The sequence below is a fragment of the Haemaphysalis longicornis genome, unplaced genomic scaffold, assembly GCF_048455015.1.
Source record: "Haemaphysalis longicornis isolate Haplotype H1 unplaced genomic scaffold, Haemaphysalis longicornis Haplotype H1 scaffold_7, whole genome shotgun sequence".
Classification (NCBI taxonomy): Eukaryota; Metazoa; Arthropoda; class Arachnida; order Ixodida; family Ixodidae; genus Haemaphysalis; species Haemaphysalis longicornis.
In genome coordinates this window covers 175,406,086-175,432,119 of record NW_027526422.1, presented here as the reverse complement: position 1 = coordinate 175,432,119, position 26,034 = coordinate 175,406,086, and the positions used below count along the sequence as shown (strand labels likewise).

At 47.6% G+C, this 26,034-nt stretch overlaps 1 protein-coding gene across 1 annotated transcript in view; it reads left to right on the top strand.

Annotated features, from left to right (window-relative positions):
- LOC144147239 (huntingtin-interacting protein 1-like) overlaps window positions 1-26,034 on the top strand; it is a 78,671-nt gene that overhangs the window by 14,656 nt on the left and 37,981 nt on the right. The window contains exons 3-16 of the mRNA XM_077679318.1: window positions 513-655; window positions 1,866-1,922; window positions 2,036-2,116; window positions 4,393-4,469; window positions 9,459-9,520; window positions 10,249-10,389; window positions 11,819-11,876; window positions 12,475-12,550; window positions 13,610-13,774; window positions 14,596-14,657; window positions 15,281-15,446; window positions 17,572-17,641; window positions 19,738-19,826; window positions 21,484-21,552. Of these exons, the coding sequence (XP_077535444.1) occupies window positions 513-655; window positions 1,866-1,922; window positions 2,036-2,116; window positions 4,393-4,469; window positions 9,459-9,520; window positions 10,249-10,389; window positions 11,819-11,876; window positions 12,475-12,550; window positions 13,610-13,774; window positions 14,596-14,657; window positions 15,281-15,446; window positions 17,572-17,641; window positions 19,738-19,826; window positions 21,484-21,552 (1,316 nt within the window). The remainder of the gene's footprint in view (window positions 1-512; window positions 656-1,865; window positions 1,923-2,035; window positions 2,117-4,392; window positions 4,470-9,458; window positions 9,521-10,248; window positions 10,390-11,818; window positions 11,877-12,474; window positions 12,551-13,609; window positions 13,775-14,595; window positions 14,658-15,280; window positions 15,447-17,571; window positions 17,642-19,737; window positions 19,827-21,483; window positions 21,553-26,034) is intronic.

The window sequence follows — 26,034 nt, the reverse complement described above, 5'->3', positions numbered from 1 at the left end:
GTCTAAATCAAGGAATGTCTGTTTAAGGGACAGCAAAAATTTTAAAAAGATACACACCTGTTTTGCCGTAAAAGTGTCTGTGTAACGAAATTTTCTGTAAAAGAATCAATTTGCAGTAAAGCATACCTGCGTTGGGGCAGCACTAACCCGGTGAGGGATACTAGGATAGTTTGCTGCTAAATGTTTGTTCGAAAGTTCTGTTGTCCATACCATGGTGCTTTACAACTAGTCATGATCACCATATGCACTGCTTGATATTACACACCAGTTTTAGTGCTAACACAGTGGTTCTAGCATGTTTGAGAAAGCACACTTTGTGCTAGACACTCGAAGTAATCCACCTGCTAGACTAGCCTAATTGGCAACAGTCTAGTTTCTTACCAGCCCAATTGTCTTGCACACTGCGTCAGGTCTCTCCTTGGGAATCTTCAGTGCGTGTCGAATGGAGGGTCTAGTTGGGTGCATCGTTCCACATTCCCTTTTTTTCCTGAGCTGCCCCCTTGGTGACACAGGCGCCATAATCGGCACGTTCCACGAGAAGGGTGCGCACACCTTCTGGAGCCTGGTGATGAAGTTGCCGCTGCAGGAGAACCCCATCGTGTGCTGGAAGTGCTGCCACGTGGTGCACAAGCTGCTGCGCGAGGGCTACCACCGGGTGGGTCCTGCGGGTGGTGCTCTGCCTTACACTTTGCTCCTGCTTGCTGGCGTGCGCTGGTGGGCCTTTGTGGTTGTCACCAAGGCTTGCCCTCTGATCCCCCATGTGGCCATGTGGTCTTTGGACAGGCCGCCGTGCCACTAACCTTGATCGGGGACTTCTTGTGGGAGGTTTCATCGCTTTTGAAGATGCCTTTTAACACGAAAGTGTTTTATTCCCGGATACACAAAGATTTCGCTGACGTCACATCCGTCACGGAAGTGACTCCAGTATAACGGAGCAGGCGGCCTGTAAAGGGTGCACCCCTGCACGCAGGGTCTGCTTGCGGGGAAGCAACCTTTAGTACTAAAAAGTACGTTATACCTAGGGTTGTTCGTTTTCAGGTTTTATGCCGGTATACACTAAGATTTCACTGATGTCATATTTGTCACGGAAATGAAGCCAGTATACCTTTGCAGAAGCAACCCGGCAGCATGGCGTCGCTCGCGAAGCACACCCACAAGACAGCCGCGTACCCGCAAATTACGCTCAGCTGAAGATTTCGCTGCACATTTCACTTTCATGTTTTACCGATTCCTATGGTAGAGAAATCAACCACACTTTTTGTTATGATTGAGTGACGCACTTATGTGGCTTTCATTCTTGAATGCCGGTCTCTCTTATGATGGCTACATCTGAGTGTCAAGCACATATAGTTCAGCCTTTTGCTTTGAAGGGTGTGCGCACTGTTCGTAACCATTGCTGCCGTAACCACAAAGCTGCTGTAACTGTTATAACGGGAGAAAGATTATGGCCGCGTGGGATTAGTTTTGGGTTGCCGTAAGTGGTTGAGGTTGTGGAGGTTACTCAACGCAGCCATTTTCTTTTAAGGTTTTGTGATTGGCACTATTTTGCGGCAGAAACTACTTTTCAAGAAGGCGTGGATAGCGTCTGTGCAAAGCCATATCTCCCACCACAAGGTGGCCCAATGAGGCCACCAGCTTACGTGGACCTAATGCATGCATATCTTAATTGTGGGCTGTGGAAGCTCCAGTTTGGTAGGGCTTCGTGAAGGTCCAGCACTTCTGCAGCGCACCACAGCATTTGTAAGTCGTGCTCTAGTGACAGGCTGTCGGACAACTAACCATTGTGATGTGTCAAGTAGCCACGTTGTGCGCCACGTGGGGGTGATGGGTTCATGTCAGTGTTTGGTTGTTCCCTGCACACACAGGTGATCCCTGACTCCCTCCGCTATCGCCAGACTTTCCTGGAGTACGGCAAGCTGTGGGTGAGTGTGCCTCGTTTGGGAAAAATGTGGCTGTGTGAACGCTTCTTGGTCATCTCAACGTTGGTTTACACTCTGGAGTTGCCTTCCTGATTGGCGCTCTCCCCTCCCTGCAGGGCCTGCTCAAAGAAGGCTACGGGAAGCTGATCCAGTGCTACTGCCGCCTCATTGTGGCCAAGCTAAATTTCCACTACAGGGTGAGCCCATCTTGCCTTCTCGGGTGTGCGTTCTTCTTTTCATTACCTCAAAAAGACAGAGGGGTGGGACTAATTTGGACTAGCGACCTTTTCAAGCTGTGACGATGTCGTTAGCGCACTCACCGCACGTCTATTTCTTGGAATTAGGCACAATTTGTGTGTTCACTATGCTACGTAGCTTCACTGTTTCTCATGCTTTACGCAGTGTAAGAGAATTGTCGGAAATTTCAGGAAACCAAAGGTTAGAATGGGACGACCGTCGATTTTTTGCAACCAGTGGTGGATGCTGCTTGTCGATCTCTATGGAGCAACCATCACCCTGAAGGAGAAACAATCTGAAGCTGTATCTGTGTCGAGTAGCAAAATGCACTCATGCTACAGTGATGGTGCTACAGTACTAGCTAGCTGACAGAAGCTGCAGAAGAAGCAGTTGAGCGCAAAACAAAAATGTAATCTAAGCCAGTGCTTCCCAGCCATGACTGCCCTGGCAACCCCTTTTGGTCTTTGGAAAGCGATTTGATTGATTGATTGTAGGGTTTAACGCGCCGACGCAACGCAGGCGATGAGGCGCGCCGTAGTGGAGGGCTCCGGATTAATTTTGACCACCTGGGGATCTTTAACGTGCGCCGAAATCTCGAACACACGGGCGTTTTTGCTTTTCGCCTCCATCAGAAAAGCGGCCGCCGCGGCCGGGAATCGAACCCGCGACCTCGTGCTCAGCAGCGCAATGCCTTAGCCACTGAGCCACCGCGGCGGGTCTTTGGAAAGCGATTGGGTACCTCACGATGGAGCATATGTTGATTGCTGTCCTAATGTCAAACAATTTGTACTTGATTCTACAAGTCTTCTAAACATCTATGTGGTGCCTTTTGTGCGTATGTTTTTTTTTCCCTCATAGCTGGCTTGTTGTGCAAAAATCAGATGTTAAAATATGTGCTACGTGGAGAAGTGAAACGTACATGTAATGCAACGAAGTCACCTTGTTGCACTGCAAGAAAGTGCTGGCAAAATTGAGAAAAAAAATGGTGGGGAAAAGATTTTGAGGGAGGCTACACGGCCCCTGAAATGCTCTCGCAGTCCCCTTGGGGTCTGCGTACCCCAAACCCCCCCCCCGTCTGAGAACCACTGATCTAAATCAGCTAGCAGGGCATACAGACAAGCTCCAAGTTGACCAGCGGAGCACTCATTTCCTCTCCTGCCAGCAATTACAGGTGAACTACAGCTGCAGACTTCCACTAGAGAGTCATATCATGGATTACACGGGTTAAAGTACACATTGTTATTTGTGGCTGCACCCCAGTGTCCTTTTCTTTTAAAGTGTCCCTCTAAAGATGGCAGATCTTGTGTTCAAAAACAGTCTGTTTCGTCTACCTCCCCCCTCCCCCCTTTCCCTCAATGAAATGAATGCCAGCATTTGTGAAGTCGGTTGACCAGGGGAAAACAGTCAGTACAGACCATTATGCCAAATTTCTTATCGTACTCGAATGCGGGGTTTCATTTTGCTATCATGCTATTATAACTTCCAAACTTGTTACATGAGGAGACAAAACTGATTTGCCAAGGCTGCCAGGGGTTTCCTGGCTGAAAGGCTGACAAGAAACAATGTAATTCCAGTCTGCTTTGTGTGTCCCTTTGTTTTACGACACTACTGATTGGTTATTCAGCCTTTGGGAAGCTGTTACTCGGTGCGGCAGACGAAGCTCAGTATGAAAAAGCCAACATGATTCTCCACCGCACATCCTCCACAATTTCGCGGGTGCCTTGTAGGTGTTGTGTTGTTATTGTCAGGTTTGTTGTTCCTAGCTGATGTACTGGGTGTACATTGCCGTCATTTCAAAACATAGCAGAATTCATCTTGTGTGGGATTATGAAAAGGCAGATGTTATTTGAATTGCGCATGCTTTTACAGCACAGCCCACTTATAGAAAACTCGGTTTTAACGAAATTCCAGCTATAAAGAACACATCTTCGTTTCCTGTTACCATTTGTGCACATATATTTTATGTTCAGATATAGCGAAAAATGGATATAATGAACTAATTTCTATTTCCTGATGTGTCGGTTATAAGTGGGCTGGACTGTATAAGTTACTGGGCGATTGTGTGAGGTGCATTGTATCACTCCTATCCTGTCGTCCACAGAACACCTTTCATGTCGGTAGCCCGTAGCACTGTACAGGTAACACTGTATAAATAGCACTGTACTAGTTATCCGACAGCCTTGTTCAGCCTCTTTACCCCCCCCCCCCCCCCCCTCTTTTTTCTTCTATCTCGCAGAATCCGAAATTTCCGGGGAACCTGACGGTCACCGATGAAGCCCTGGACGACATTGGTGAAGGAGACGTCAATGTCTTGTGAGTCTGCACTGTTGGGGCTATTTTTTGCTCTGAGATTCACCTGGTAATGCTACTTAGCAAAAAAGTTCAGGGGAGGGACGCTGGAGCGTAAAAAAACTAGTTGGCCTTCATTGGTATGTCACAGTGGCGTAAGTTCAGATGTACCACTTGCAGCAGCAGCAGCAGCAGTAGCTTAGCAGCATGAAAAATGCCAAAAGTAGGGTAAATGGATACTGCTGCTCCATACAGTTAGGGACTTCCCAACGTGTGAATGGCGAAGTGAGTTTGGCAGAGGTTGTCGCAGCATTTTTGCTGAAACTCTTAGTAAGGCAGGGACGCGCAGTGTGTGGCAACAACACTGTAAATATGTGCTAAGACTTGTTTCAGTTTCGTTTTCAAGCAAGCCTTGCCGTACAATTACAGCCGAAAGGTCTGTGCAGGTAAACACTGGGGCTATTATCCTTTCTTCCGCTGTTTCTTACTGTCGATGTCTATACATACGGCAACGATTGGCAAAAAGTCAGAAGTTACTGGCAAAGCTGGCTACCGTATTTTCCGGTGTATAAGTCGCGGTTTTTTTCTGAAATTTTCGTTGGTGCGTCTTATCCACCGGTGCGACTTATGTATGGAATAAATCCGGTTCGCGGCGGCCGCGCATGGCCAGCGCACGCTAAGAGACACAGCTCTATGGTCTAAATGAATCAGAATCGCACCGCTATGGTGTTTCGCATAGCCCATTTATCGCTTCTGGACGTTAACCCAAAGAATTTGCAGCTTCTTCTAGTCAAAAACAATGATAATGGACTCCGACAACCGCGCGCGCAGTAAGTTCAGTTCAGAATAAATTCAAAGTAATATCAAACTAGGTTGCAAAAACAAAATGCAGCTTAAAAATGATTACAGTGAGTTACTGTGGAGGAGGTAAATAAACGTGCTGCTAATTTTGAAAATGACAGCTTGCTGATAAGTTTCGATTTTCGGGCCGCTTCCGGTTGCGTCACTTCCGTCCGCCATGACACCTTTATTGCGCTGATTTACGAAAGCGATGACAGCACGCAAGAGACGCGCGACGTTTGGAGAGGTGGCCAAATGGCACTCCATTTCTACAGAAAGAGTTGTAGCCGGGTTCATAAAGGCCGGAGTGATCCGGTCCGCGAGTGGTGACGTTATTGGCGAAGAAGACGTCAGTGAGTCGGAGGACGACAGCGAAGTGGCGGAGGAACTCCCACTTGAAGTTGCTGAATTGTTTGTTAGCGAGTCGGAGGAAGAAGATAATTTGCCTAAACGCTGTCTGTAAGTACATGCCATCTGAGTGTATCAATAAACCATTTTTGAGAAGCTAGTTCTGTCTAGACTGTGGACGGTATATGCACAAGTCTAGCCAGGGGATGCGTTCATAGGCGGCGGCCGCCGCAACCATGTAATTTCGCCGCTCCTTCTAACATCTCAATCACTATGAGTTTACCTAAATAACAAGTGTGTCTTATACACCGGTGCGTCTTATACACCGGTGCGACTTATATACATTTTTGTTCGGAAAAACTGTCATTTTGAGGGGGGTGCGACTTATACAAAGGTGCGACTTATAGTCCGGAAAATACGGTACATGTTTGGCCACAGCATTTGTGATTGTCGTGCTTGGGAATCCATTCTCTATGCCTTCCTTTAGGTGGCAGCACCATCTTTGCCTGATTGCCGTTCTTGCGAAGAGCTTATTTGGGAAACATACTCACAATGGTGACGGGGCATGTCTAGCCTGTGGAACGGAAGTATTGGAATGTGGTCATATCCAAATCCATATCTGGGAAATATTGCGCCTCCAGAAACCGCGGTGCTTAACGATAATACACTGCAAGTAACCGACAAGGCTGTACAGTGAAGTAAAATAAGATTGGAACGCTGGTGCAACGAAAGCAGTGAGGAGAATATAACGTAGGATAGCTACCACCTAACCGGGTTTGAGCCTGCCATTAAGAGCAGTGCAAAAATTTAAAGAGTGGGATAACTTCGATAGATTAGCTTTTTTGGTACGGTGACATACATTGTTAAGTACAATGACATAGTTTAATCAGGCAATCAAAATCAGCTCCATCCATTTATTTCATAGACGGTCCCTTTGCTCATTTTTGTCGTGTGCTTCATTGCATCACAAGTTATTTATTTCTCAACAAAAAAGTGTTGCATGTTGCCAACAAGAGGAGGCCTAAAAGGTGTGATCTTCCAGTTAAAGCGAAAAGACATTCAGCCTTTGGTGTTCCTTCAACTCTTTCGTTACCGTGCTTATTCAAAGTCATTCAATTTGGACGATACCTTGGGAGCCCCTTTTCGTAGTGTTCCGAACGTTTCTGTAACAAGTAAAGCTATTTGGGGTTAGCTCAGAAAATCCCCTTTCAATATCGTTTTTGTTTTCATTTCTGTAACAAAAACGTGACTTTTGACACGCATTTGAATCACCTGGGTGTGGAAAAGGGGTGCGGTCATCGCACGTCACTGCTACCAAAGAAGAAGGCGTGCCACTCGTAATTACTCTGCATCAGCGTTTGGTTTTTGCTACCAGGGCACGAATGGGGAATCAGCAAACGATTTTCAATCGTCAGGTTTGCACTCTGACAGTAATGATCCCTGAAATCAGCTGAAAATGTCAAGCAGTGCCTGTTTGCAAAGCTACTTTACGATTTTAGGCAGTTTTATTGCCTTTGCGCACGTTGCTGTAGGTCGTGTTGTGGTTTGACTTACCACAGGACCATTTGCAAACAGTTTACAACTGGGTCGGTTTTATTTCTGCATCGCGAAATTTATATTTGGCTCTACTATGCAACAGTTACGCAACTTCAAGCCTATCTGCCATGGCGCCTTCAGTGCCCAGTACTGATCCTCGACAAAACCATGCTCTGCTTGTGATTTCATCCCACGCTAACCTGATTTCTGCGATAAGAAGGTAACACCCGGTCGCCAGATATCAGTTCTGACCAGGATAGTGCTTCAAACCGGCCTTGCACACTGCCAGCTGTTTGCCTGCCAGTTTCGTTTCTATATGAAGGTACCTCCGGAGGTCTTGTGTTGCTCCTTAGTAGAACTGTCTATACAGATGGAGTCTCCAACAGGTTTGATATTGTGCGGTGGCACTGCAATGCACGAGGCTCGTAGCGCTGAACTCTTTCATCACGTAACAGCCGCTCGGTGAAAACTTACAGTGCACGATTCTAGCACATCGCACCTCATTCCTGCAAGCAGGGCTACATTAGTGAGTAAGAAGGTGGTAATAAAGTTTAAGTTTGAGATATAACTGACAGTGAACGTCAACAAGCATCAACTCCATGCAGAGTTTTGCACATCGCGTGCGTGTGCCAAATACTGTGCTGGCCGTAAATGCGAAGTCAGTAATTGCCAAGATGTTCTTACATCATGTGGGAACAAATTGGTGCCTCTGATAATGTCAAATCGCCAATTTTGCTGGGAACCACCCAAAATCGCGCATTTTGAAATGGAGGTTGGCCTTCACTGCATGGCACGGGCACCACGCGTGCTAGCATTTTATTTACCTTTGAACGGTTCTTCGCCCGTCAACATTTTTCCTAGGACGTACAGTCAAACCCGGCTATAGCGAACCCGGATAGAGCGAATTATGCTATATATCGAACAAAAGAAATTCAGTTGCGGAAATACATGGGAAACATATTCCTTATAACGAAGTTCACATCCGATATATCGAACTCCGCGCGCCTAGAATGGCCGCCGAAATGCATGGTCTCGGAGCGGCGATTGAGATGTGGATTGGCTGCGACCACGGACCAAGAGCCGCGACTGGGACATTGCGCCTTGCACGGAGCAACGTGACGGAAGACACTTTCCGTAACTATTTCCGACACGTGGGACGTACGACGGAACCCGCCCAGTCAGTGAGTCCGGACCAAGACAGCAGCATCGGTGAACTGTGGGAAGAGCTCGCCAACGTTGCCGATGATGTCGCGAGTGAAAGCCTTCCGATGCTTATAGTGAAGCGCAGACTCGTACTGCTCCAAACAATGTTTCGTGTAGAGAATGCTATGCTAGTTGTAGCCGCCAAAACAAAAGTGAAAACAAAAATCACCGCTTTTTTTTTGCAAAGTAGGCAGTTAAGGCGGAAAGAAGCTTCATTAATTGCAATAAATGGATTATTTTGGGTATGGTTAATGGCTACTTTACTGTGTTTGTTTCTGCATGCGGGGATGGTGGAGTTGAGGAGGGGGGGCTACCGCGCAATGCGAACTCATAACAATAAGCTCGTTTAGGCGGGTGCGGCTATATATCGAACTATTGGATATATCGAACAAATCGCGGTGCATATTGCAGTTCGCTATAAACGGGTTTGACTGCATTTTTGAAATGTTTTCCTACAGAATGTTCATTCGAAATTTTTTCTATCAGTGGTTTGTTATATACAACTCTTTTTTTACCACTTTCTACGACAAACTTGACAAATTTTGATTTTGAAATTTTTTTGCAACTATGATGTATGGAAACATTTTAAGAACTGGTGTTGTTGGAAAGAGAGTTAAATCATCTGCATTTTATGTTGCTGCAATTAGTGCCTAATCAATATGTCTACTAGCAAGAAAAACCTTGTTAGACCCCTGAAAATTGGTCAATTTCCCGCGGTAACAAAAGAGTTTGGTAGAATCAAGTCATGTGCCATCCCCTGTGCTTTGGCATCAAGTGCCAGGTGTGTGGGTAGGATTGAGCATCGTAATTAATTAGCTCAGGTCCTTTTATCTTTTTTAACCATGCGATAGAAATACTTTCCCTTTCTTCTTTTTTTGACACCAGTATTTTACCCGTTGCGGAAACGAACCTGTTTAGATAGTGCATTCATTAAATTCTTTGCGTATCATGGCTTTCCCATTAATACTGATGAGGAAGTTCTGTCATGTAGGAATAGCTATGAAACAGAAAAAAGAAAAAAAATGTGCAGAGGTTGAACAGTAGTGGGAAACTTCACGTTCAATTTTTTTTCTTTTTCTGCATTAGCTTCCAGCTGACGTGCGAGATGTTCGACTACATGGACGAAATCCTGGCACTACAGCAGGCAGGTGTGTGTCACCGTTTCTGCTGTTATCTGTACTCCAACCCGCAGTTGCATTTGGGCGTGCGTGTTTTGACAGGCCAAACCTAATTCGGATATAGCTGTGGGGAGAGGTTGCTGTGCTTTTATCTTTGAATTTTCTGCAGTGTGCCTTTCAATACTGAAACTCCTTTCTGAACCCCTGTCTTGCAGTTTTGCATTGAATACTTTTATTTATCTTATCCACCATAATTACGGCATCCCACTAGGCAACTTTTTCTGTGCGACTCACCTTAATACCAGTATTGTGCACTGCCCGCTTAAGTTTGGGATGCGCTGTGGGTGGGTAGCCATTGGGAGGCAGTTTGGTGAACGTCACTCAAGTGTTAAACACAGTGTGATGTCAAAACACTCAGTCGGCACCCAGTCGGTTCCCAGTAAGACATAAAACTGCAAACCAGCTTGCTTGTTTGAATGCCGGCATGGACAATTTATTTCAGTGATCATTTCAAGGTTCTGGGAAAAAAATTTGGACGTATCCACCACATTGTCAGCTGTATGCCTGAAGTGTGGTGTACCAGTGCAAAATCCCTCGATTTTTTTGAAATGAGAGTGGTAAGAAAGAAAGGAATGGGGACATGACGTTCCCCTCTGTGGAGTGCTGTTGCTACGGCAACGAGGAAAGGGTTTGCGGCGAAGGCGAAGCACGCAGGGGGGCGTGTGTGCCAGTCGTGTCGCACTCTGATGGCCTTGCAGTGTTTGGGTCGCTGGACATGGCCCGCTCCAACTCGATGACCAACTCGGGCCAGTGCCGGCTGGCGCCCCTGATCCCCTGCATCCAGGACTCGAGCCAGCTCTACGACTACACCGTCAAGGTCCTCTTCAAGCTGCACGCCGGTAAATCAGTACCCTCCTTCTCCTTTTCCCTTCGTTTAAGGGCAGAGCACTTTAGGGGCTCGTCTCGTTGTCGTAGCTCGCTCGCAGGACCCAAGTAGAGCCACACGGCGTTCTGTCGTAGCGGCTGTTGTCGCGCCGTCACCGAGAGGCTTTGAAAGCCAAGTGGTTTACACAGTCATAAGCGTTCGAAACTCGTGAACCGCTGGCGCTTGTCACACATCTCCCTGTTTTTTAGCACAAAGAAAACTGCAGGTACGTTTGAGGCAAAATAGACGTAATTAACCGACAGTGCCCGTGTTCATTTAGTTAGGAACACTCGTTGGGTTGGTTTTTGCGATGGTAAGCGAACAAAAGTGGCAGTGCAATGCCGGCACGTGCGGGAGGAAAAGCAAGCACAAAAAGAACAGAACTCCCGCTGGCGTAGTTTCAGGCCAGGGACGCGCGAACACTGAAGGCGGGGAATTTTAATTGCATTGGGTGGTAGGAGTGAGCGGATAACGGCGCTACAGCCCATTATGGAGAATCACTGCTCTGCACTTCCAACAGCTTTCACATTGAGTAAAACTGCTTTAATTTTTCATCTCTTCTCTCTCTCTTTTTCTGCAAGGAATGTAGAGAACAAAGGCAAACCAGTTTGCCTTCTGCATTAATGGCCTTGCTGAAGTCTATTATGAGGGTGGCCTGACTCTTTCCGGGCCTTTTCTGTGCTTGTACGCAGAAGTGACAAGCTGTGCAGTGGGGTCTAGTGAGTGTCTCTCTACACGACCAGGTTCTGGCTGGCATCCAGATTGCAGTGGCCAGGGTACGGCTGCAAAGCTCAGGTTGTCCAGCTTGTCAAGTGCGCTTGCTCAATACTTTGAGGAGTAATGAACCAAAGAAAGCTTTTTGTCTTGTGAGAAAAAATCGGCCAAGTAAGGTGTGCGAAGACGTTGTGAAGACGTTGCGTGCGAGGCCTTTTGTACTATGATGATGCGAGCTCTAGCGCGAAGGGCTTTCCTACGATACTGAGCGCATGTGCATGCTCCTCTCAAGTGTTGCAGCGGCCGCTATGACGTGTCTTTTCATTGTAGAGTGGGTAATGCGACAGCTGCACGACGCCTACGTGATGACGTTCCTCGCGGGGAGTTTTCGGCGCGCATGAACCCCGAACTTACGGCTAGTAACAACAGCCCTGCTGTTAAAAAAAAACATTGAGCGAAAAGGATTTAAAATGCGGTTGCCAAAGGGATGCTGCGTAAGAAATAACAATATAAAGAATCACTGTAGTTTTAAAACTCTAAAAAAAATGATTGCAGTAAAAATTCTCTCTAAATTTGCCCCAAACTCTACTAAAATCTAAAGAGCCCTAAAGGTAAGTGTGATGGAAGAGAGCGCTGACCTTTTGTGCTGCGGTAGAATCGTGACACCTGTTTTCCCTCTGGCCATCCAGCCCTGCCAGCGGATACCCTCTCGGGCCACAGGGAGCGCTTCCTCAAGCAGTTCAAACTGTTGAGTACCTCTCTTTCATTTTCCTCCTCCCATTCTTCGCATGCTTATTTCTCTTTATTGCTTGCTTATTACTTGCAGCCTTTGTCACACAGTTTATGCCTTATCGAACAATACATGCTTTCTGGTGGAGGTGAAAAGCGAAAGCGCCCATGTGTACGAGATTTCGACGCATGTTAAAGATCCCCAGGTGGTTAAAAGTAATCCGGAGCCCTCCACTACAGCGCGCCTCATCGCCTGTAGAGTGTCAGCACCCCATATTGAATCAATTGAACGAATCCACCATTTGGGAAAAGGGAAAACAAGACGTGTTGTAAGATCAAGCCGAGCCAAGTCATGGGCAAAAAGAGATAAAGAGGAAAAACAGGCAACGTATGCTACTCACATAATTTATCCGATGCGAGTATTAAGCCTAACATACTTTTCCCAAATGGAACTCTTGTTTCGTTTGGATTTATAGTGTGACTTTGCCAGAGAATCATGCTGTCTTGTTTCTTTATTTGCGAATGCTTGGAACATGCATGTTACACATTGTGTAAAGCCAAGCCAAGCCCCGGTCGAAAACAGTAAACAGTGCGTTTTTTTTTTTTTCATTTCCAGGCTGCAGCAGTTCTACTTGAACTCAGTGAACCTTCAGTACTTCAAGCACCTGATCCAAGTTCCACTTCTGCCAGAGGTGGGTCCATCTTTCCTCGGTCTAGGAAAGAGGGAGGCCATGGGTGCAAAAGGGTCCTGGGGTCTTGGTTTTTTTTCTTTCCCCTTTGACATTTTGAGGTGGAGTGCAAAAGAGATGAGGCGGAAAGCTTAAAGGGTCAAAGAAATAAAAAAATGGAAGTCTGATCTGTTCAAAAGATAGCTGTGCCAGAATAACAGTTAGGCCAATTTTATCACATGCTTCAAACAGTTGATCTTGGTAATGTATCTGACATCCAGCTATGCTAAATGAATGAATGAAAGAGGGGCCACTTTCTCCCCCTCCCCCTTTGATCTAACGGGGGCTAGCATGTGTGATTGGCAGCCGCTGACAAAGGCTACGGCTAATAAACATAGCTGAGAAATTGTATTGGTGCCACTGGTTCCGTTTGGTTCACTGCTTGAAGCCTACCATGGAGGTAATACACTGATTAGTCATGTTTCAGAACCTCACCACTGGTGTCACTGCCTAGGTTTGTCAATTGATATCAGCGATCCTGTTCAGTGAAAGCGGTATCTTTCAGGAGTGGAATAGAGAAGTCTGCTTTATGAAAAGCTGGTCATTTCAAATGAGACAGGGGCGAATGTTGTCTTCAAAGCAAAATTGGTATCTACCCTCGCAGTAGAGTTCTTGAGAAATATATAGGCGAGCTACAAACTGCGGCTGATGCCAGAAAGTGCTAAAAAATGGGGCAGCGCAAATTGAATGAAAAACGAATGGCGAGTGGGAAATCTTCAGTTTTACTAAAGAACTCATTTAAAATGGGAACAGCAGCAATAACAACAACAAAAAGACACAAGTGTGGTTTTTAAGCCAAAGGAAATTCACTGTGAGATTGTCATAGCACATTGTGCATGACGATTCTGTAGAAAAGGGTCTGCAGTTCTACTGCAGGCACTAGTTCTAGGCCCGTCTACACATTGCGGTAGTCCCTGGGGGTGAGATCACTGGGTCAAAACAAGCACAGGCAAGTCTTGCACATGGCCATCTAGGTATTTTATTCATTTATATAATTCTTTCCCACCCCCTTGGCTGTGCCAGAACCCGCCCAACTTCCTGATAGCGTCGGACCTGAGCTCGCACGTGAGCCCCGTGGTGGTGCTGCCGCCCCAGAACGAGACGCCGGAGAACGAGACGGTGGACGCCACCCTGGTGGACACCTCCGTGCCACCGCAGCCACCACCCCCGTCCGAGAAGCTGCAGCAGGTAGGGGGGGGGGGCAGGACTGTGTGGGCTGTGGCGGCGTGTGCTAGTACTGGGGTGGCAGAGTTGCCAGAAACAGTCGGGAGACGTTCATTAGGCCTATCAACATGGAGGTGAATTGAGGAAATTACCATCCCCAATTTGGCTGCGATCTCGTGTTTAGGTTTCTGTCTAGTCAAAAAGGCACGATTTAATAAGCTCACATCCTTTCTTAACCAAAAAGTGCGTAAGCCTAACTTTGTGAACTTCAGTCTTTGCATAATCATCATCATCACCACCAGCCTATCTACGCCCTCTGCAGGACAAAGGCCTCTCCCATTAATCTCCAGTTACCCCGGTCCTGTGCTAACTGCGACCAACTTATCCCCGCAAACTTCTTGACCTCATCTGCCCATCTAACTTTCTGCTGCCTTCTGCCACGCTTGCCTTCTCTAGGGATTCTAGGGTCTAGGGATCAGTCTTTGCATTGCATTTTAAAGAAATCAACCAAATTACGCCTGCTTGCTGGCCCGTGGGGCGCATTTGTAGAGCTCGTTGAATGCAGAAGGGGGAGAAAAAAGGGTGTGCTATGGTCACAACAGTCCCGCAGGAAATCATAAAAGGCAATGAACCCGTGTGCGAATCAAAATCAGCCTGAAGAATTTTACTGCCTGAAGTTGAACTTAAGGGGGGAGCCTTGTTAGAAAAATCGTGGATTAGTTTGTAGCCTATGGGTCTTCCTGTACATGCATGCAACAAGTCTTGTTTGAGACGTGCCTTTGTGAACTTTCTCTTTTCCAAGCTGATGTTTCGCTTTCCTTCTGTCCTTCGACTCCTTGCTGCAGATGTTTGGTGCTGGAGGGGATCGGGCTGAACTCGAGGACTCCACAAGCGACGAGGCAGAGAAGTGAGTAATGTCGTGGACTAAGTGTCGTGTCGTGGACGGTTTGTGGTGCATCACGTGTCACGTTAACGAGGCCAAAGCAATACTTTGAGATGAAACAAAAGGCCACAACAGATCACTTTTCGTGGGCAGTTGGTTCAGGGTCTGGCCAGAATTTCGAGGTGAGATGTGGTGCAACGTACATGGACACCGAGCTGCCAACTGTGTGTTCCCCTTCTGTCTTCCTCAGTTTTGTCTTTCACCATCTGTACTTTGGTTTTTGGTGTGGAACCTTCCAATGAGCAAGATTCATTCATAAGAAGGGACTGTGGTTGGCTTCAAGATTCCTCGAACGAGGGGGGACTTTGCTGTTTCTGCAATGACAAAGGTAGATGAAGGTGCAGAAGGTTGTTTTTGGGCAAGTTAGCTCTCGGATGTGGAACAACACATTACAGTGCGAAGGTAAACGGATACTAAGAACGCGGGACAATGTGTTCCCTCTCCGTCTACCTGTGGGCTCTAATGCGTTGTTCCATAGTAGATAAAGGTGTTGATGCAGCGTTTTTCGAGACTTAGAGGGGTGGGTTCCCCAACCGTGGCGACAAGAGTGCGACCAGCGAAGCGTGACGGACGCAATGCGCGCGCAGGGATCGGCTGATAGCGCGGCTGCTGCGGGAGAACTCTGAGCTTCGGCTGGAGCTGCAGCGGGTGCAGGTGGAGGACCAGCGGTACATCGACGACCTCAAGCGCCACATCATGGCCCTCGAAGCACAGGTCGCCGAGCACGAGCGGACCATCCGCACGCTCAACAAGGTACCCACCCGGTGGTGGCGGGGTTCGTTCGCCCAGGGTCGCTGTTTCTCTCCTCGCGGTGACCCACCGTGCTGGCTCAGTGGCTGAGGCATTGCGCTGCTGAGTCCAAGGATGTGGGCTCGATTCCCCGCGCTGGCTGCTGCTTTTTCAGTTTTCTGATGGATTCGAAAGGCGAAAATGACCGTGTGTTGAGATTTCAGTGCACTTAGTTAAAGGTCCACGGGGTGTCAAAATTTATCCAGTGCCCTCCACTGTGGCGCACCTCAAAGGCCAGGTGTAGCTTCGGCTGATTAGACCCCACAATCAGTCAGCCAACCTTTTTTCGTGGTAGTAGAACGTGACACACTATACTCGGGAACAAGTTAAGAACGGCAATGGCTCATGTACCATATCACTCCGCCTAAGCGACGGACCCGGACGTCAACGGGCACGCGCGTTTTGAAAGGAGATTGCTATGAATGCGTGATGTCGCCTGCCTTTTCTCAAGTGGTTTGTTTGCCGTCGCTGCAGTAGCCTGTAAGCATATTAAGTCTGGAAAATTGCGAAAACGGTTCATGCCATGTTCAAAATATTCCCAGTAACGCACTTCTTGCGCCGCATGGAGTAACATCCGGCTGCGGTGATGAGGCACAGCGGCAACTTCCATTACTGTTCTTAACTTGTCCCCGAGTATACATGCATGGCTCCGAGCTAAAGTTTTTCTCTCCATTTGAAATGATGTCGGCAGTATTGCCATTGGAAACGCTGCTGCCGTCGTCTCACTCGCGACACCTTCCCTGTTGGGAAGAGCAGAGTGGGGATGGGGATCGGAAGAGGTGGGGGCAGTTGGGTGGGGAGGAGAAGGAGAAACCATTGATGGGGTCTCCCTCCTCCTCATGTGGGACAGGCAAAGTCCTCTGGCATTTGTGAAGGGGTGTATTCAGAACAGCACGAGGATGGATATGGCAATCGTGTGTCATCATCACCATCAGCTCGTGGAATGCTTTCCTCAGAGGAGGGATTTGCGGTACGTTTTATTTACCCGGAGGCAGGCCTCTGGTGCAATTTGCTGCCCACCTTGAATAGAGAAGCGGGTGGCAGCTGAAATGGCAGCTGTCATGGGGTAGCGGGGGCTACGCCGTGGCTTGTCTGCTCAATTTTGACCCCAGACTCTAATTTTTACTCCGCAATGTCGCAGAAGGGATGCTTGCCTCAACAGCAACGGGATGCTTTTTCTAGATGGATACGTTGTAACAGTGTAAACAGCTGAGAAAATACGAAGATGGCATTCTTGGGAGCAACAGTTTTGCGAGATATGATAGGAGATGGGGAAGAAGTGAAAGGGCGCATTGTTGCAACAACCGTGGGGAATTTTTCCAAACTCGCATCGATGGAGGAAATGTCTGATGCAGAGCATTTGCAGGAATGGGGCAGATGCTAAGACACCATTCGCACCGGTTTGGGAAGAAATGAAGGGATCTGGAAAGTTTTCTGCAGATTGCTTTAGCAGGATCGCAGGCACAAATATAAGGCCTAGAGTGATGAAAAACGGGAGAAGGCCAAAGAGCAAGGTGCAACGTCAGCACAGTGGTTCTGGTTTCAACTGCATGTTATGTCGGTAAATCTGATTTCTGCATTTTGCCTTGTGTATGATTGCTTCCGTTTCTCCTCGTGCTCCTACCATCTTCGAAGCCCTTTTCTGAGTGCTGCCTTTGGCCAGCTAACAGAAAGTGCCCTCTAGTGGAGTGGTGAGAACAAGCGGTATATTACCAACTAGGTTTGCTTTTAACCGTCTACAACCCCCATAATTAGATCTGTTCGGTTGTCTGAAAACGCAGTGCACACCGCATCTTTGCAGTGGGCAGTGTTGGCTAGAAGAAAAAAAAAAGGGGTTGACTGAGCTGCAGATTGCAAAAGGTGTCATACATAAGGGGACACTCGCTGCTCAGCTCGTGTAGTCCAGCCAGTCAGCTCATTATGCCATTAATTAATTTGGGGCGTTCATTGTGTGTGTGTGTGTCCATGTATGTTTATGGCTGTGCGTAATTTTACTGGTGGCGGTGGCGATGATGGTAGCCTTAGTAGTAACACAATCACGACGTCAGTGCACCTAATCTAACACCTTACCGGCACCTGTTTGTTGCAGGAGACGGAGGCCTTGCAGACGAGTGCCTCATCGAGCACTGAGGCAAGCAAGAAAGTGGACGAGGCTGAGAGTAAGTCGTGCCTCCGAGGATGTGGTGGTTTCCTTCCCTTCACCAGTGCGTGTAGCAAATGGGTCGTTTTACAAATGCAGCCTTGGTCCTCGAACCTTGCTGCATGAGAAAGGGATCTCATTACACCAAAGCCTTATTTACTTCAGTGTCATACTGAGAAAGTATACTGCTGTGGGCTGGTGGTCTCCGATACCTTGATATCTATGTCCATTTTTTGATGACCCCGAGCTTATTGCATGTTCAGGCCAGCAGGGTAGGTTTGTAGGTAGCTTCGTTGGGAACTGCACGAGCATGAAGGATTCTGATTTTTCAGGTGCCTGTTTGGTCCAGCGCCCAAGGAGATACCCATTAAATTCACTTTCTACAGTGGAACCCCGATAATACGACTTTCAAGGGACTGCGCGAAAGCGTCGTATGACCGGGGTGTTGTACGATGGGGGTACGGGTAAATGCCGGCCTCATGCGACAGGTGGGCTAAGAACTCATTTGAACTACTATATTTAGTACGTTTTTGCACAACTTGCAAACCCCCAACTGAAATCTAAGGTTTATAAAAATAAAACACCTAATTTGTGCCCTCCTCCCTTCTAAGGCATCTGCACTAGCCCACCAGCCGTGCACCTCACTCTACACGACCCCCGTTCCATCCAGCCGCGCTTTATAGCCCGCCAGCTGGCCACCTCGCGGGCGCGAAACAAGGCCGACGGGGTTGAGCAAATTGAGAGTAGAAAAGGCGAGTGTGGAGCTACGAAGCCAAGTGAAATGAACGACAGTACGAGACGGCAGTGGAAAAAAGGCAACTAAAAAAGGGGTGGAGCAACAGCGCGGCTTTGAAAGACACTGATAAGCAGAGAGCAGAGACAGGGGGAGAGCCTTGGGAAAGGAAGAAACTTGAATTGAGAGGAGGAGGAAAGCAGGTGTTGAGTTGCGTCATATGCATTTGCACTTCTAATGTGCGGTCTGGCGAGCCACTTGTCTGGCGAGGCACTTGTCACTTCTTGCGGTTGGCGCATTGACGTTCTGCTGTCATGTGGGGCCGTCGAGGGCTAACTCCCACCTGCCAGTACCCACCTGCTTGCTTGTGTCTGTTCAGTGAGTGGTCTGGCCCACAAGTGGTCTGGTCTGGCCTGCCTGCGGACCTTCATACATCAAGCAGTGTCAAACGAGGGTTAAAGAAAGGCTGGGGCGAGGCGGCGAAGCGGTGTAAAAAATGGGAAGAACGCCGGTTTATTCCCGCCAGGGTCCGTCGTATGAAGTGGACCGCGTGCACTCGAGCGTCGTATCATTGCGCTTTTAATGCATTGTTTCTATGAGGAGTTTACTGGGTCTGTGGTGATCTGTCGTAAGAAGCGGGTCATCGTAATACCGTGGAACGTATCAACAGGTTTCTGCTGTACTATCAAAGCTTCCTAGAAAGCATTCAGGAATGACAACAGTAACAAAGAAAGTTCCTAAAGTGAGGCTGTTTCACCTACTTATCATAGTGCTTCATGCAAATGCCTGTGGCGACAGAAACGTGTAAGGGCAGCTCTATGTTGGCAGCCAGCTTTAGCTTTTTTTTTTATTACTATGCACTTTAGAGCAGGCCATTGGAGTAAGGGGGGCTTGGGTAGTCTGCCAACAGTGAAATGGATAGCTGAACTTCCCGTCATGCTGTTTACACCAGTGAAAGACAGCTCCTATCTCAATTGTCTGCTGGCGCTGGCAAGGCCAACAGAGGGTGCACTTTCATTCTGACCAGGGTCTACCAAGGGGCTTGTGGTAATTTGTACAAGTATTGTAATTTGGTGTAAATGGCCCATCAGTTTGGCTGCTAGCATTTTGCAGCACATACAGCTCAGCCCGCTTGTAACGAACACATTGGGAAATGTAACTCAGTTCATTATATTCGTTTTTCGCTATATCTAGACATAAAATACCTGTATACGAATGGTACTGGGAAACGAGGGTTTGTTCTGTATAGCCAAGATTTCATTTAAACCAGGTTCGCTTTAAGGGGGCTATACTGTACCAACATTTTGAAATTCCCCAGGAAATTGTCCCTAGGTGCTTCTGACAGGTACTTTTTAACCCTTCCCCCTTTGTGCCATCTGCAGAGAGGGCCAAGGCCAACGAGGAGAAGTTCCACAAGATGAAGGAGGTGTACAACAAGCTGCGGGAGGAGCACATTTGCCTCCTCAGAGCGGTGAGTGAGAGGGCAGAGAGAGGGCCTCGCACCTTTTACCTTCTGACCGACCCCGCCTTGCTGTCTGCTAACTTAAGATGTTCAAGCACCCTGCACGACATTGCCAGGCAGCCAAGCAAGCTCTAGAATTCGGATTTGGTGGTATAAGGGGTCGGGGACATGGGGATAGTCTGTTGTAGAAGGTAGAAATATCACAGCTGATGATGCAATGGGCAGTCGCCAAAATGTGGGTGCTTGTAGTTTTGTAATTGCCCACATGTTCCAAGCTTTCGCAGAGCTTGTAAAACCGGCTTTCTTTTGTTGTTCAGAGATCTGGTTGGGGTAACACAGCCCTCTTGGAATTCTGCTTTTGTTTAGGCAGAGCACTCTCATTCTGGGTCCCTTGTTTCGTCATGAACAGCGGTTTGAGTTTGTGTTTTGTGGGTAGACTTGTCCTTACACTAGAAACAAAATTTGAAAATTCCGAAGTGTAACATGAAGCTGCATAATGAGCAGCTTCTTTAAGGGCCCATTTTTCTGCCAAGGAAGCACACAGCTTCTGAATCCGATGACATTGATGGGGGGGAAAGTTCCCCTTTGGTGGCGACCTCGACTTCACAGTGTTTTGTATTATGGCCATCACGGTAGGCGTGTTCTGACAAACTCATTGGTATTTTGGCTCTGCAAAAGGCATGAGGGCAGTTTCATGGGTGTTCATTGAAGTTCTAGGAAGGAAACCTGGCGACTTGACACAAAAACTGAGTGGCACTTACAAATTCTTTCCAGCATGCTCTCAGATTGACACTGCCCGGATGTCGTGGTTGCATGATTCTTACATTGCAACCCTCTGCCCAGTGAACATCCATACCCCTGTGAAGATTGAGTGAGGGAGGAAGCGAGTGGAGTCACTCATTCACTCAGCAAGAACCACAGAGAACGCTCCATGTGGTTCACGCTCATGCCTGCCTAGACAATTAAGTGACAGAAACAGTGCGCCATCCGTGTATGCGCACCACGTTTTTGTTTGGAGGAACTGCTTCACGCGGTTAACACTTCATCGTAACCGTGAATTTCAATGTAGCGGAATATTAGTGTAACGAGGTAAATTACGAATTTTACTGATTTCATTACATCGAGGTTTGACTGTATTAGCCGCGCATGCCTTTTCAAAGCTCCCGCCTACACAGCCTCGTTGAGCCGCCACCCGCAATCTTCTTGGGTAGCGCATTAACTCCCCAGCTAAGGGCATCGTGCCTGCCCTGCTATGCCACAGATTTTCACTTTCTCTTTTGAAGCAGTGTCGCAGTGTACACACCGTTGAATTCTTCTTTGTTGGTTGTGCACAGCCATTGCAAGTGCAACGCAGCAGGCCTGCAGCTCCGAAGGCACTGATAGTGATATGCCATGCATGCAGCCTCAATCTGGCTCATTTTTAAACGGGAGAAAAAAATACTTGTGTATGAGTCGCACCCTCCAAAACTACCGCTAGAATTTTGAAGAGAGTCTGGGGCCCTTATACGAGTGTATACGGTGTATGGTACTGACGTGCATGAATTTCATTTTTAACCTCCTTATTTTGTACTGTTGTCACTGCAGGATTTCTCGTGAGAACAGTGTGTGAGAACAGCATTTATGTATGCTTTGAGTAGCTCCCTTACGCTGTGATTTGTGCTTGCAGAAAGCGGAGGTGGACAAGCAACTGGTGTCCGCCAAAACGGCTGCTGAAGGTGCCGAAAAGGTTCGCCAGGTGAGCTTCACCCCTTGGTGCCTTCTTTATGTCGTGCCCCCCCTCCTGCTGTTATAGTAGTTTATTTAGGCTTGTTCCTCTGCATCTGCTCGTGTCTTTTTAGGCGAAGCTTATGTGGCTGGGGTTCCGTGTCTTTTTCGTGTCTGTGAACGCTCCCCAGGCTCCATGTGCCTTTGAAGTGAGGCATTCTGTTGCTGAAGGCGCCGAAAAAGGAGCATCTCGGTGTGTGTCTCCTCATGTTTCGAATGGCCCATGGTTTTGATGGTGACAGGGCAGTTATAGAACGCTGGGGTTATTCATTTTCCTCACGAAAAGAGCCCAAAACTTGGGGTTGAGTGCGTCGCACGCCTGAGCGCATCAAGAAAGGGTTCTGCTCATTTTTCTTCTGTGTGCGCAAAAACGCCTTGCGGGAAAGCAAACTTTATTGCGAATGCTCAGTAGAAAACAGCTGTAACTGTATGTGTCTGCCTTAGGTAACACTGCCGTCAATGCTCAAGAAAAATAAAATTTACTCGTACCTTTCGCATAAATTTCGTGTCAACACTGTGTCGTACGCTAAAAAGCTTCGCTAAAAAGTTCAGCATAGCTAGGCAAGGGTCCCACAATTATTAGATTGGCTCACTTTTTTTTTTTTTTCCCACAAAAATGGCAGCCCTTTGACGACCAGAGAGATGCACTTGGCTATAATCACTGTGGAAACTTGGTTGGAAGCTTAAGTGTACCTCAAAGTCTGTCTCTGCATACCGTATTTTTCGGTGTATAAGTCGCGGTTTTTTTCTGAAATTTTCGTTGATGCGTCATATCTATCGGTTCGACTTATGTAGGGAATAAATCCAATTCGCGGCAGTCGCGCGTGGCCAGCGCAAGTTAAGAGACACAGCTCTATGGTCTAAATGAATACGAAGCCCACCGCTTTGGCGTTTCATAGCCCATATGTCGCTTGGGGACGTTAAACCAAAGAATTTGCAGCTTTTTCTAGTCAAAAACAATGATAATGGCCTGCGACAACCGCATGCCCCTTCCTGCCATGCGCAGTAACTACAGTCCAGAATAAATTCAAACTAATATCAAATTGGGTTGCAAAAATAAAATGCACCTTATAAATTATTACAGAGATTTCCTCTGAAGGAGGTAAAAGTTAAACGTGCTGCTAATTTTTAAAATGACAGCTTGCGGATAAGTTTCGATTTCCAGGCCGCTTCCGTTCGCGTCACTTCCGTCTGCCATGACACCTTTATTGCGCTGATGGAATAAATCAGCGCCCGTTGAGACACAGCTCTATGGTCTAAACGAATCCAAATCCCACAGCTACGGCGTTTCTCATAGCCCATTAGTCGCTTCGGGAGGTTAAACCAAATAATTTGCAGCTTTTTCTAGTCAAAAACAATGATAATGGCCTGCGACAACTGCGCGCCACTTTCTGCCAGGCGCAGTAACTGCAGTTCAGAATAAATTCAAAGTAACATCAAACTGGGTTGCAAAAACAAAATGCAGGTTGCAAAAACAAAATGCAGCTGATAAATTATTACAGAGTTACTCTGAAAGAGGTAAACGTGCTGCAAATTTTTAAAATGACAGCTTGCTGATAAGTTTTGATTCTTGTGCCACTTCCGTTCGCGTCACTTCAGTCAGCCATGACACCTGTCGTACGACAGGACGCAAGAGACGCGCGACGTTTGGGGAGGGGGCCAAATGGGTCTCCGACTCTTGGGACTCCATTTCTACAAAAACAGTTGTAGCCACGTTCATAACGGCCGGAGGGATGCAGTTCGCTAGTGGTGACGATGTTGGCAAAGAAGACATCAGTGAGTCGGAGGACGACAGTGATGCGCCGGCGGAACTCCCACTGGAAGTTGCTGAATTATTTGTTAGCGAGCCGAAGGAAGAAGACTTCGATGGTTTTGCCTAAACGCCGTCTGTAGGTACATGCCATCTGTGTGTATCAATAAACCATTTTTGAGAACTTTGTTCTGTCAAGACTTTGGACGGGAGATGTACGTGTGTAGCCCTCCTTACCAGGGGATGCGTTGATATGCGGCGGCCGCCGCAACCATGTACTTTCGCCGCACTTTCTCACGATCTGATTAATTATGAGTTTACTTAATTAACAAGTGCGTCTTGTACACCGGTGCGACTTATATATGGTTTTTTTCAGAAAAACTGTCATTTTGAGGGGGTGTGACTTATACAAAGGTGCGACTTGTAGACCGGAAAATACGGTATACACGCAAGGTTGCCTTTGCATGGTTGCAGGCTGATTTGATGCAATATGCTGTTAAGCCAAAAAATTTTTGCAGCATTATTACTTGGTTGTTGAAGGCAAGCATTGAATTAAAAAAAAAAGAACAACACATGATGCACCCAAATTCACATGTTCTACCGTCCCAGGTGCTTCCTGTGTTCTATGCCATCCATCTCTGCACTCTTTACGCTGCAACCTGACTTCACAAAGCTTGCTTTGAAACATATAAAACGACAATATCAATAAAATGCACCTAGCTGTATTGTGGTCTGATGTACAGGATAACAGGGGACCCTGCCTGGCTACGCTAGAGTAAAATCTACCAGGCCGTGATAGAGTCAAACGTAAAGAAACTTCAATGTAACAAAACCCCTGAAGTAACGAATCGCGTAATTTTTTTTAACGTCAAGTGTATACACACCATGTATTTTCAACCTCTTTGTAACAAAGTCCCGTTTGCCAAAATTTTAATGTAAGGAAGTTTTATGAATAGTTAGGCGCAAAATTTTGGTTATAGAAGTAGACTTTGGTAGACGCAAGTGCTGAAACGGGGTCTCGATAAAACATGAGTGGCGACACAAGCCACCCAATGCCATGGATAGTAGTGAGCCATGGAGTCCGTGAGCGATCATAGTGCCTACAAGTTCCTTGCCTACAAACTGTGCACGGCGCCTCCTGTGGTGAGTCTGGAAAAAATGGTGTACAGTATGGCCGCTAAACAACACCTGCTCCACCGCTGCATGCCGTCGCTTTGTCCTTCATTCGTGTTCGCTTGTGCTTGTTGGGTTTTACCGTTCCGTTGTTCCAGAAAGTGCGCGGCGAAGCATTTGTAGGTCGCTGTGAGCTCCTGTTGGTCGCTAAGAACGTTGCGCGTGCGTTTTTTTTTTTTTTTTTTCGCGACTGCATTTGTGATTCTGCGGCGGCTTCTGGCTCATCCAGAAAACAACGTGTTTAACTTTGTTCTTCCTCCATGACGTGCGCTGTGCATGGAAGTGGTAGGCGCCTGACAAGTTGTGCCAATGGGGAGGCGTGTGCCCTGTGGCGGAACGTTCGAAGCACTTGGGGCAGCTCGCTGGCCCCTCCAGCAGTGGATATTTGATGGGTGCTTTTCTAAGTGGCACGCAGGACGTTTTACAGCGCAGTTTTCGCCCACATTCCCCCATGAGCAACATCGTTTGCCCGTCATCTTGTGTTTCAGCGAGCAGTTAGATGCAGTCGCTGAAGCTACCAGCATGTTGCTTTTTCCTTTCTTTTTCTTTTGCGAAGAGTTCTATCTGGCGATTGGTAAGCAGTTTATGCCAGCTGCTTCACTTCATGGCTGCCGCATCATGCGGGTGGTATCCGCGGTGGCGTCAGTGTGCCAGCCGTGTATGCGCATCACGTTTTCGCTTGCAGAAATTACCTCACACGCTTAACCCCTCAATTTCGACCCATGAATTTCAATGCAACAAGATTTCAATGCAACGAAGTAAATTATGAATTTTACTGACTCCGTCACATTGAGATTTGACTGTAGTGGCCACAAAATGGAATCCGAAGACTTGTGCATTGTAGACAGGCTCCATGCTTTGGCAATGAAGTTGTGGCTTTATTGCGAGGCTAATACCGTATTTACTCGCGTAATCCTTGCACTCGCGTAATCCTCGCACCCCTAATGTGAGCCACCAAAACTTGGATTTTTTGGTTCCCCGCATAATCCTCGCACCCCCAACTTTGCAGCGGCGAAAGTTGCCTGCTCGCGAAACCCGCATGGTGCACGCGCTCTCCAACGCGCGCCCTCCCCCGCCGTCTCTCCGTTCGGCGGAGAGCGCTGCGTATCCAAGGCCATCCAGGCGCCCTAACAACCTGCATGGCTACTACTAAGGTCCCTAAAAGTAATTTCAGGGACCTTAGCTACTACCTCCATGCAGCGAAATGTAGGCGAAAAGGCGGCGAACGTCGCCCGGCGGCGGCCGCTCCGCCGCCGGCGTCAAAAATACGGCTGTTCGCCGGCGATCTACGCGAGCTAGATGTCGAACGCGCGGCGGCGAACGCGACCGGAAGCAAAGGCGGCAAGAAAGCAAAGGCGGCAATTTCATGATCGCTGATCGACGGGATACTGTTTACGTTGTAGCTGTTGGCAACACTGAGCTTACATATACAAAAAACGACCGCTAGATTTAGCGGGACTGGCATAGGGCAAATCGGCAACACTGTGCACCGGATTTTTTTTTTTTTCCCCGCAGAATTCTCGCACCCCT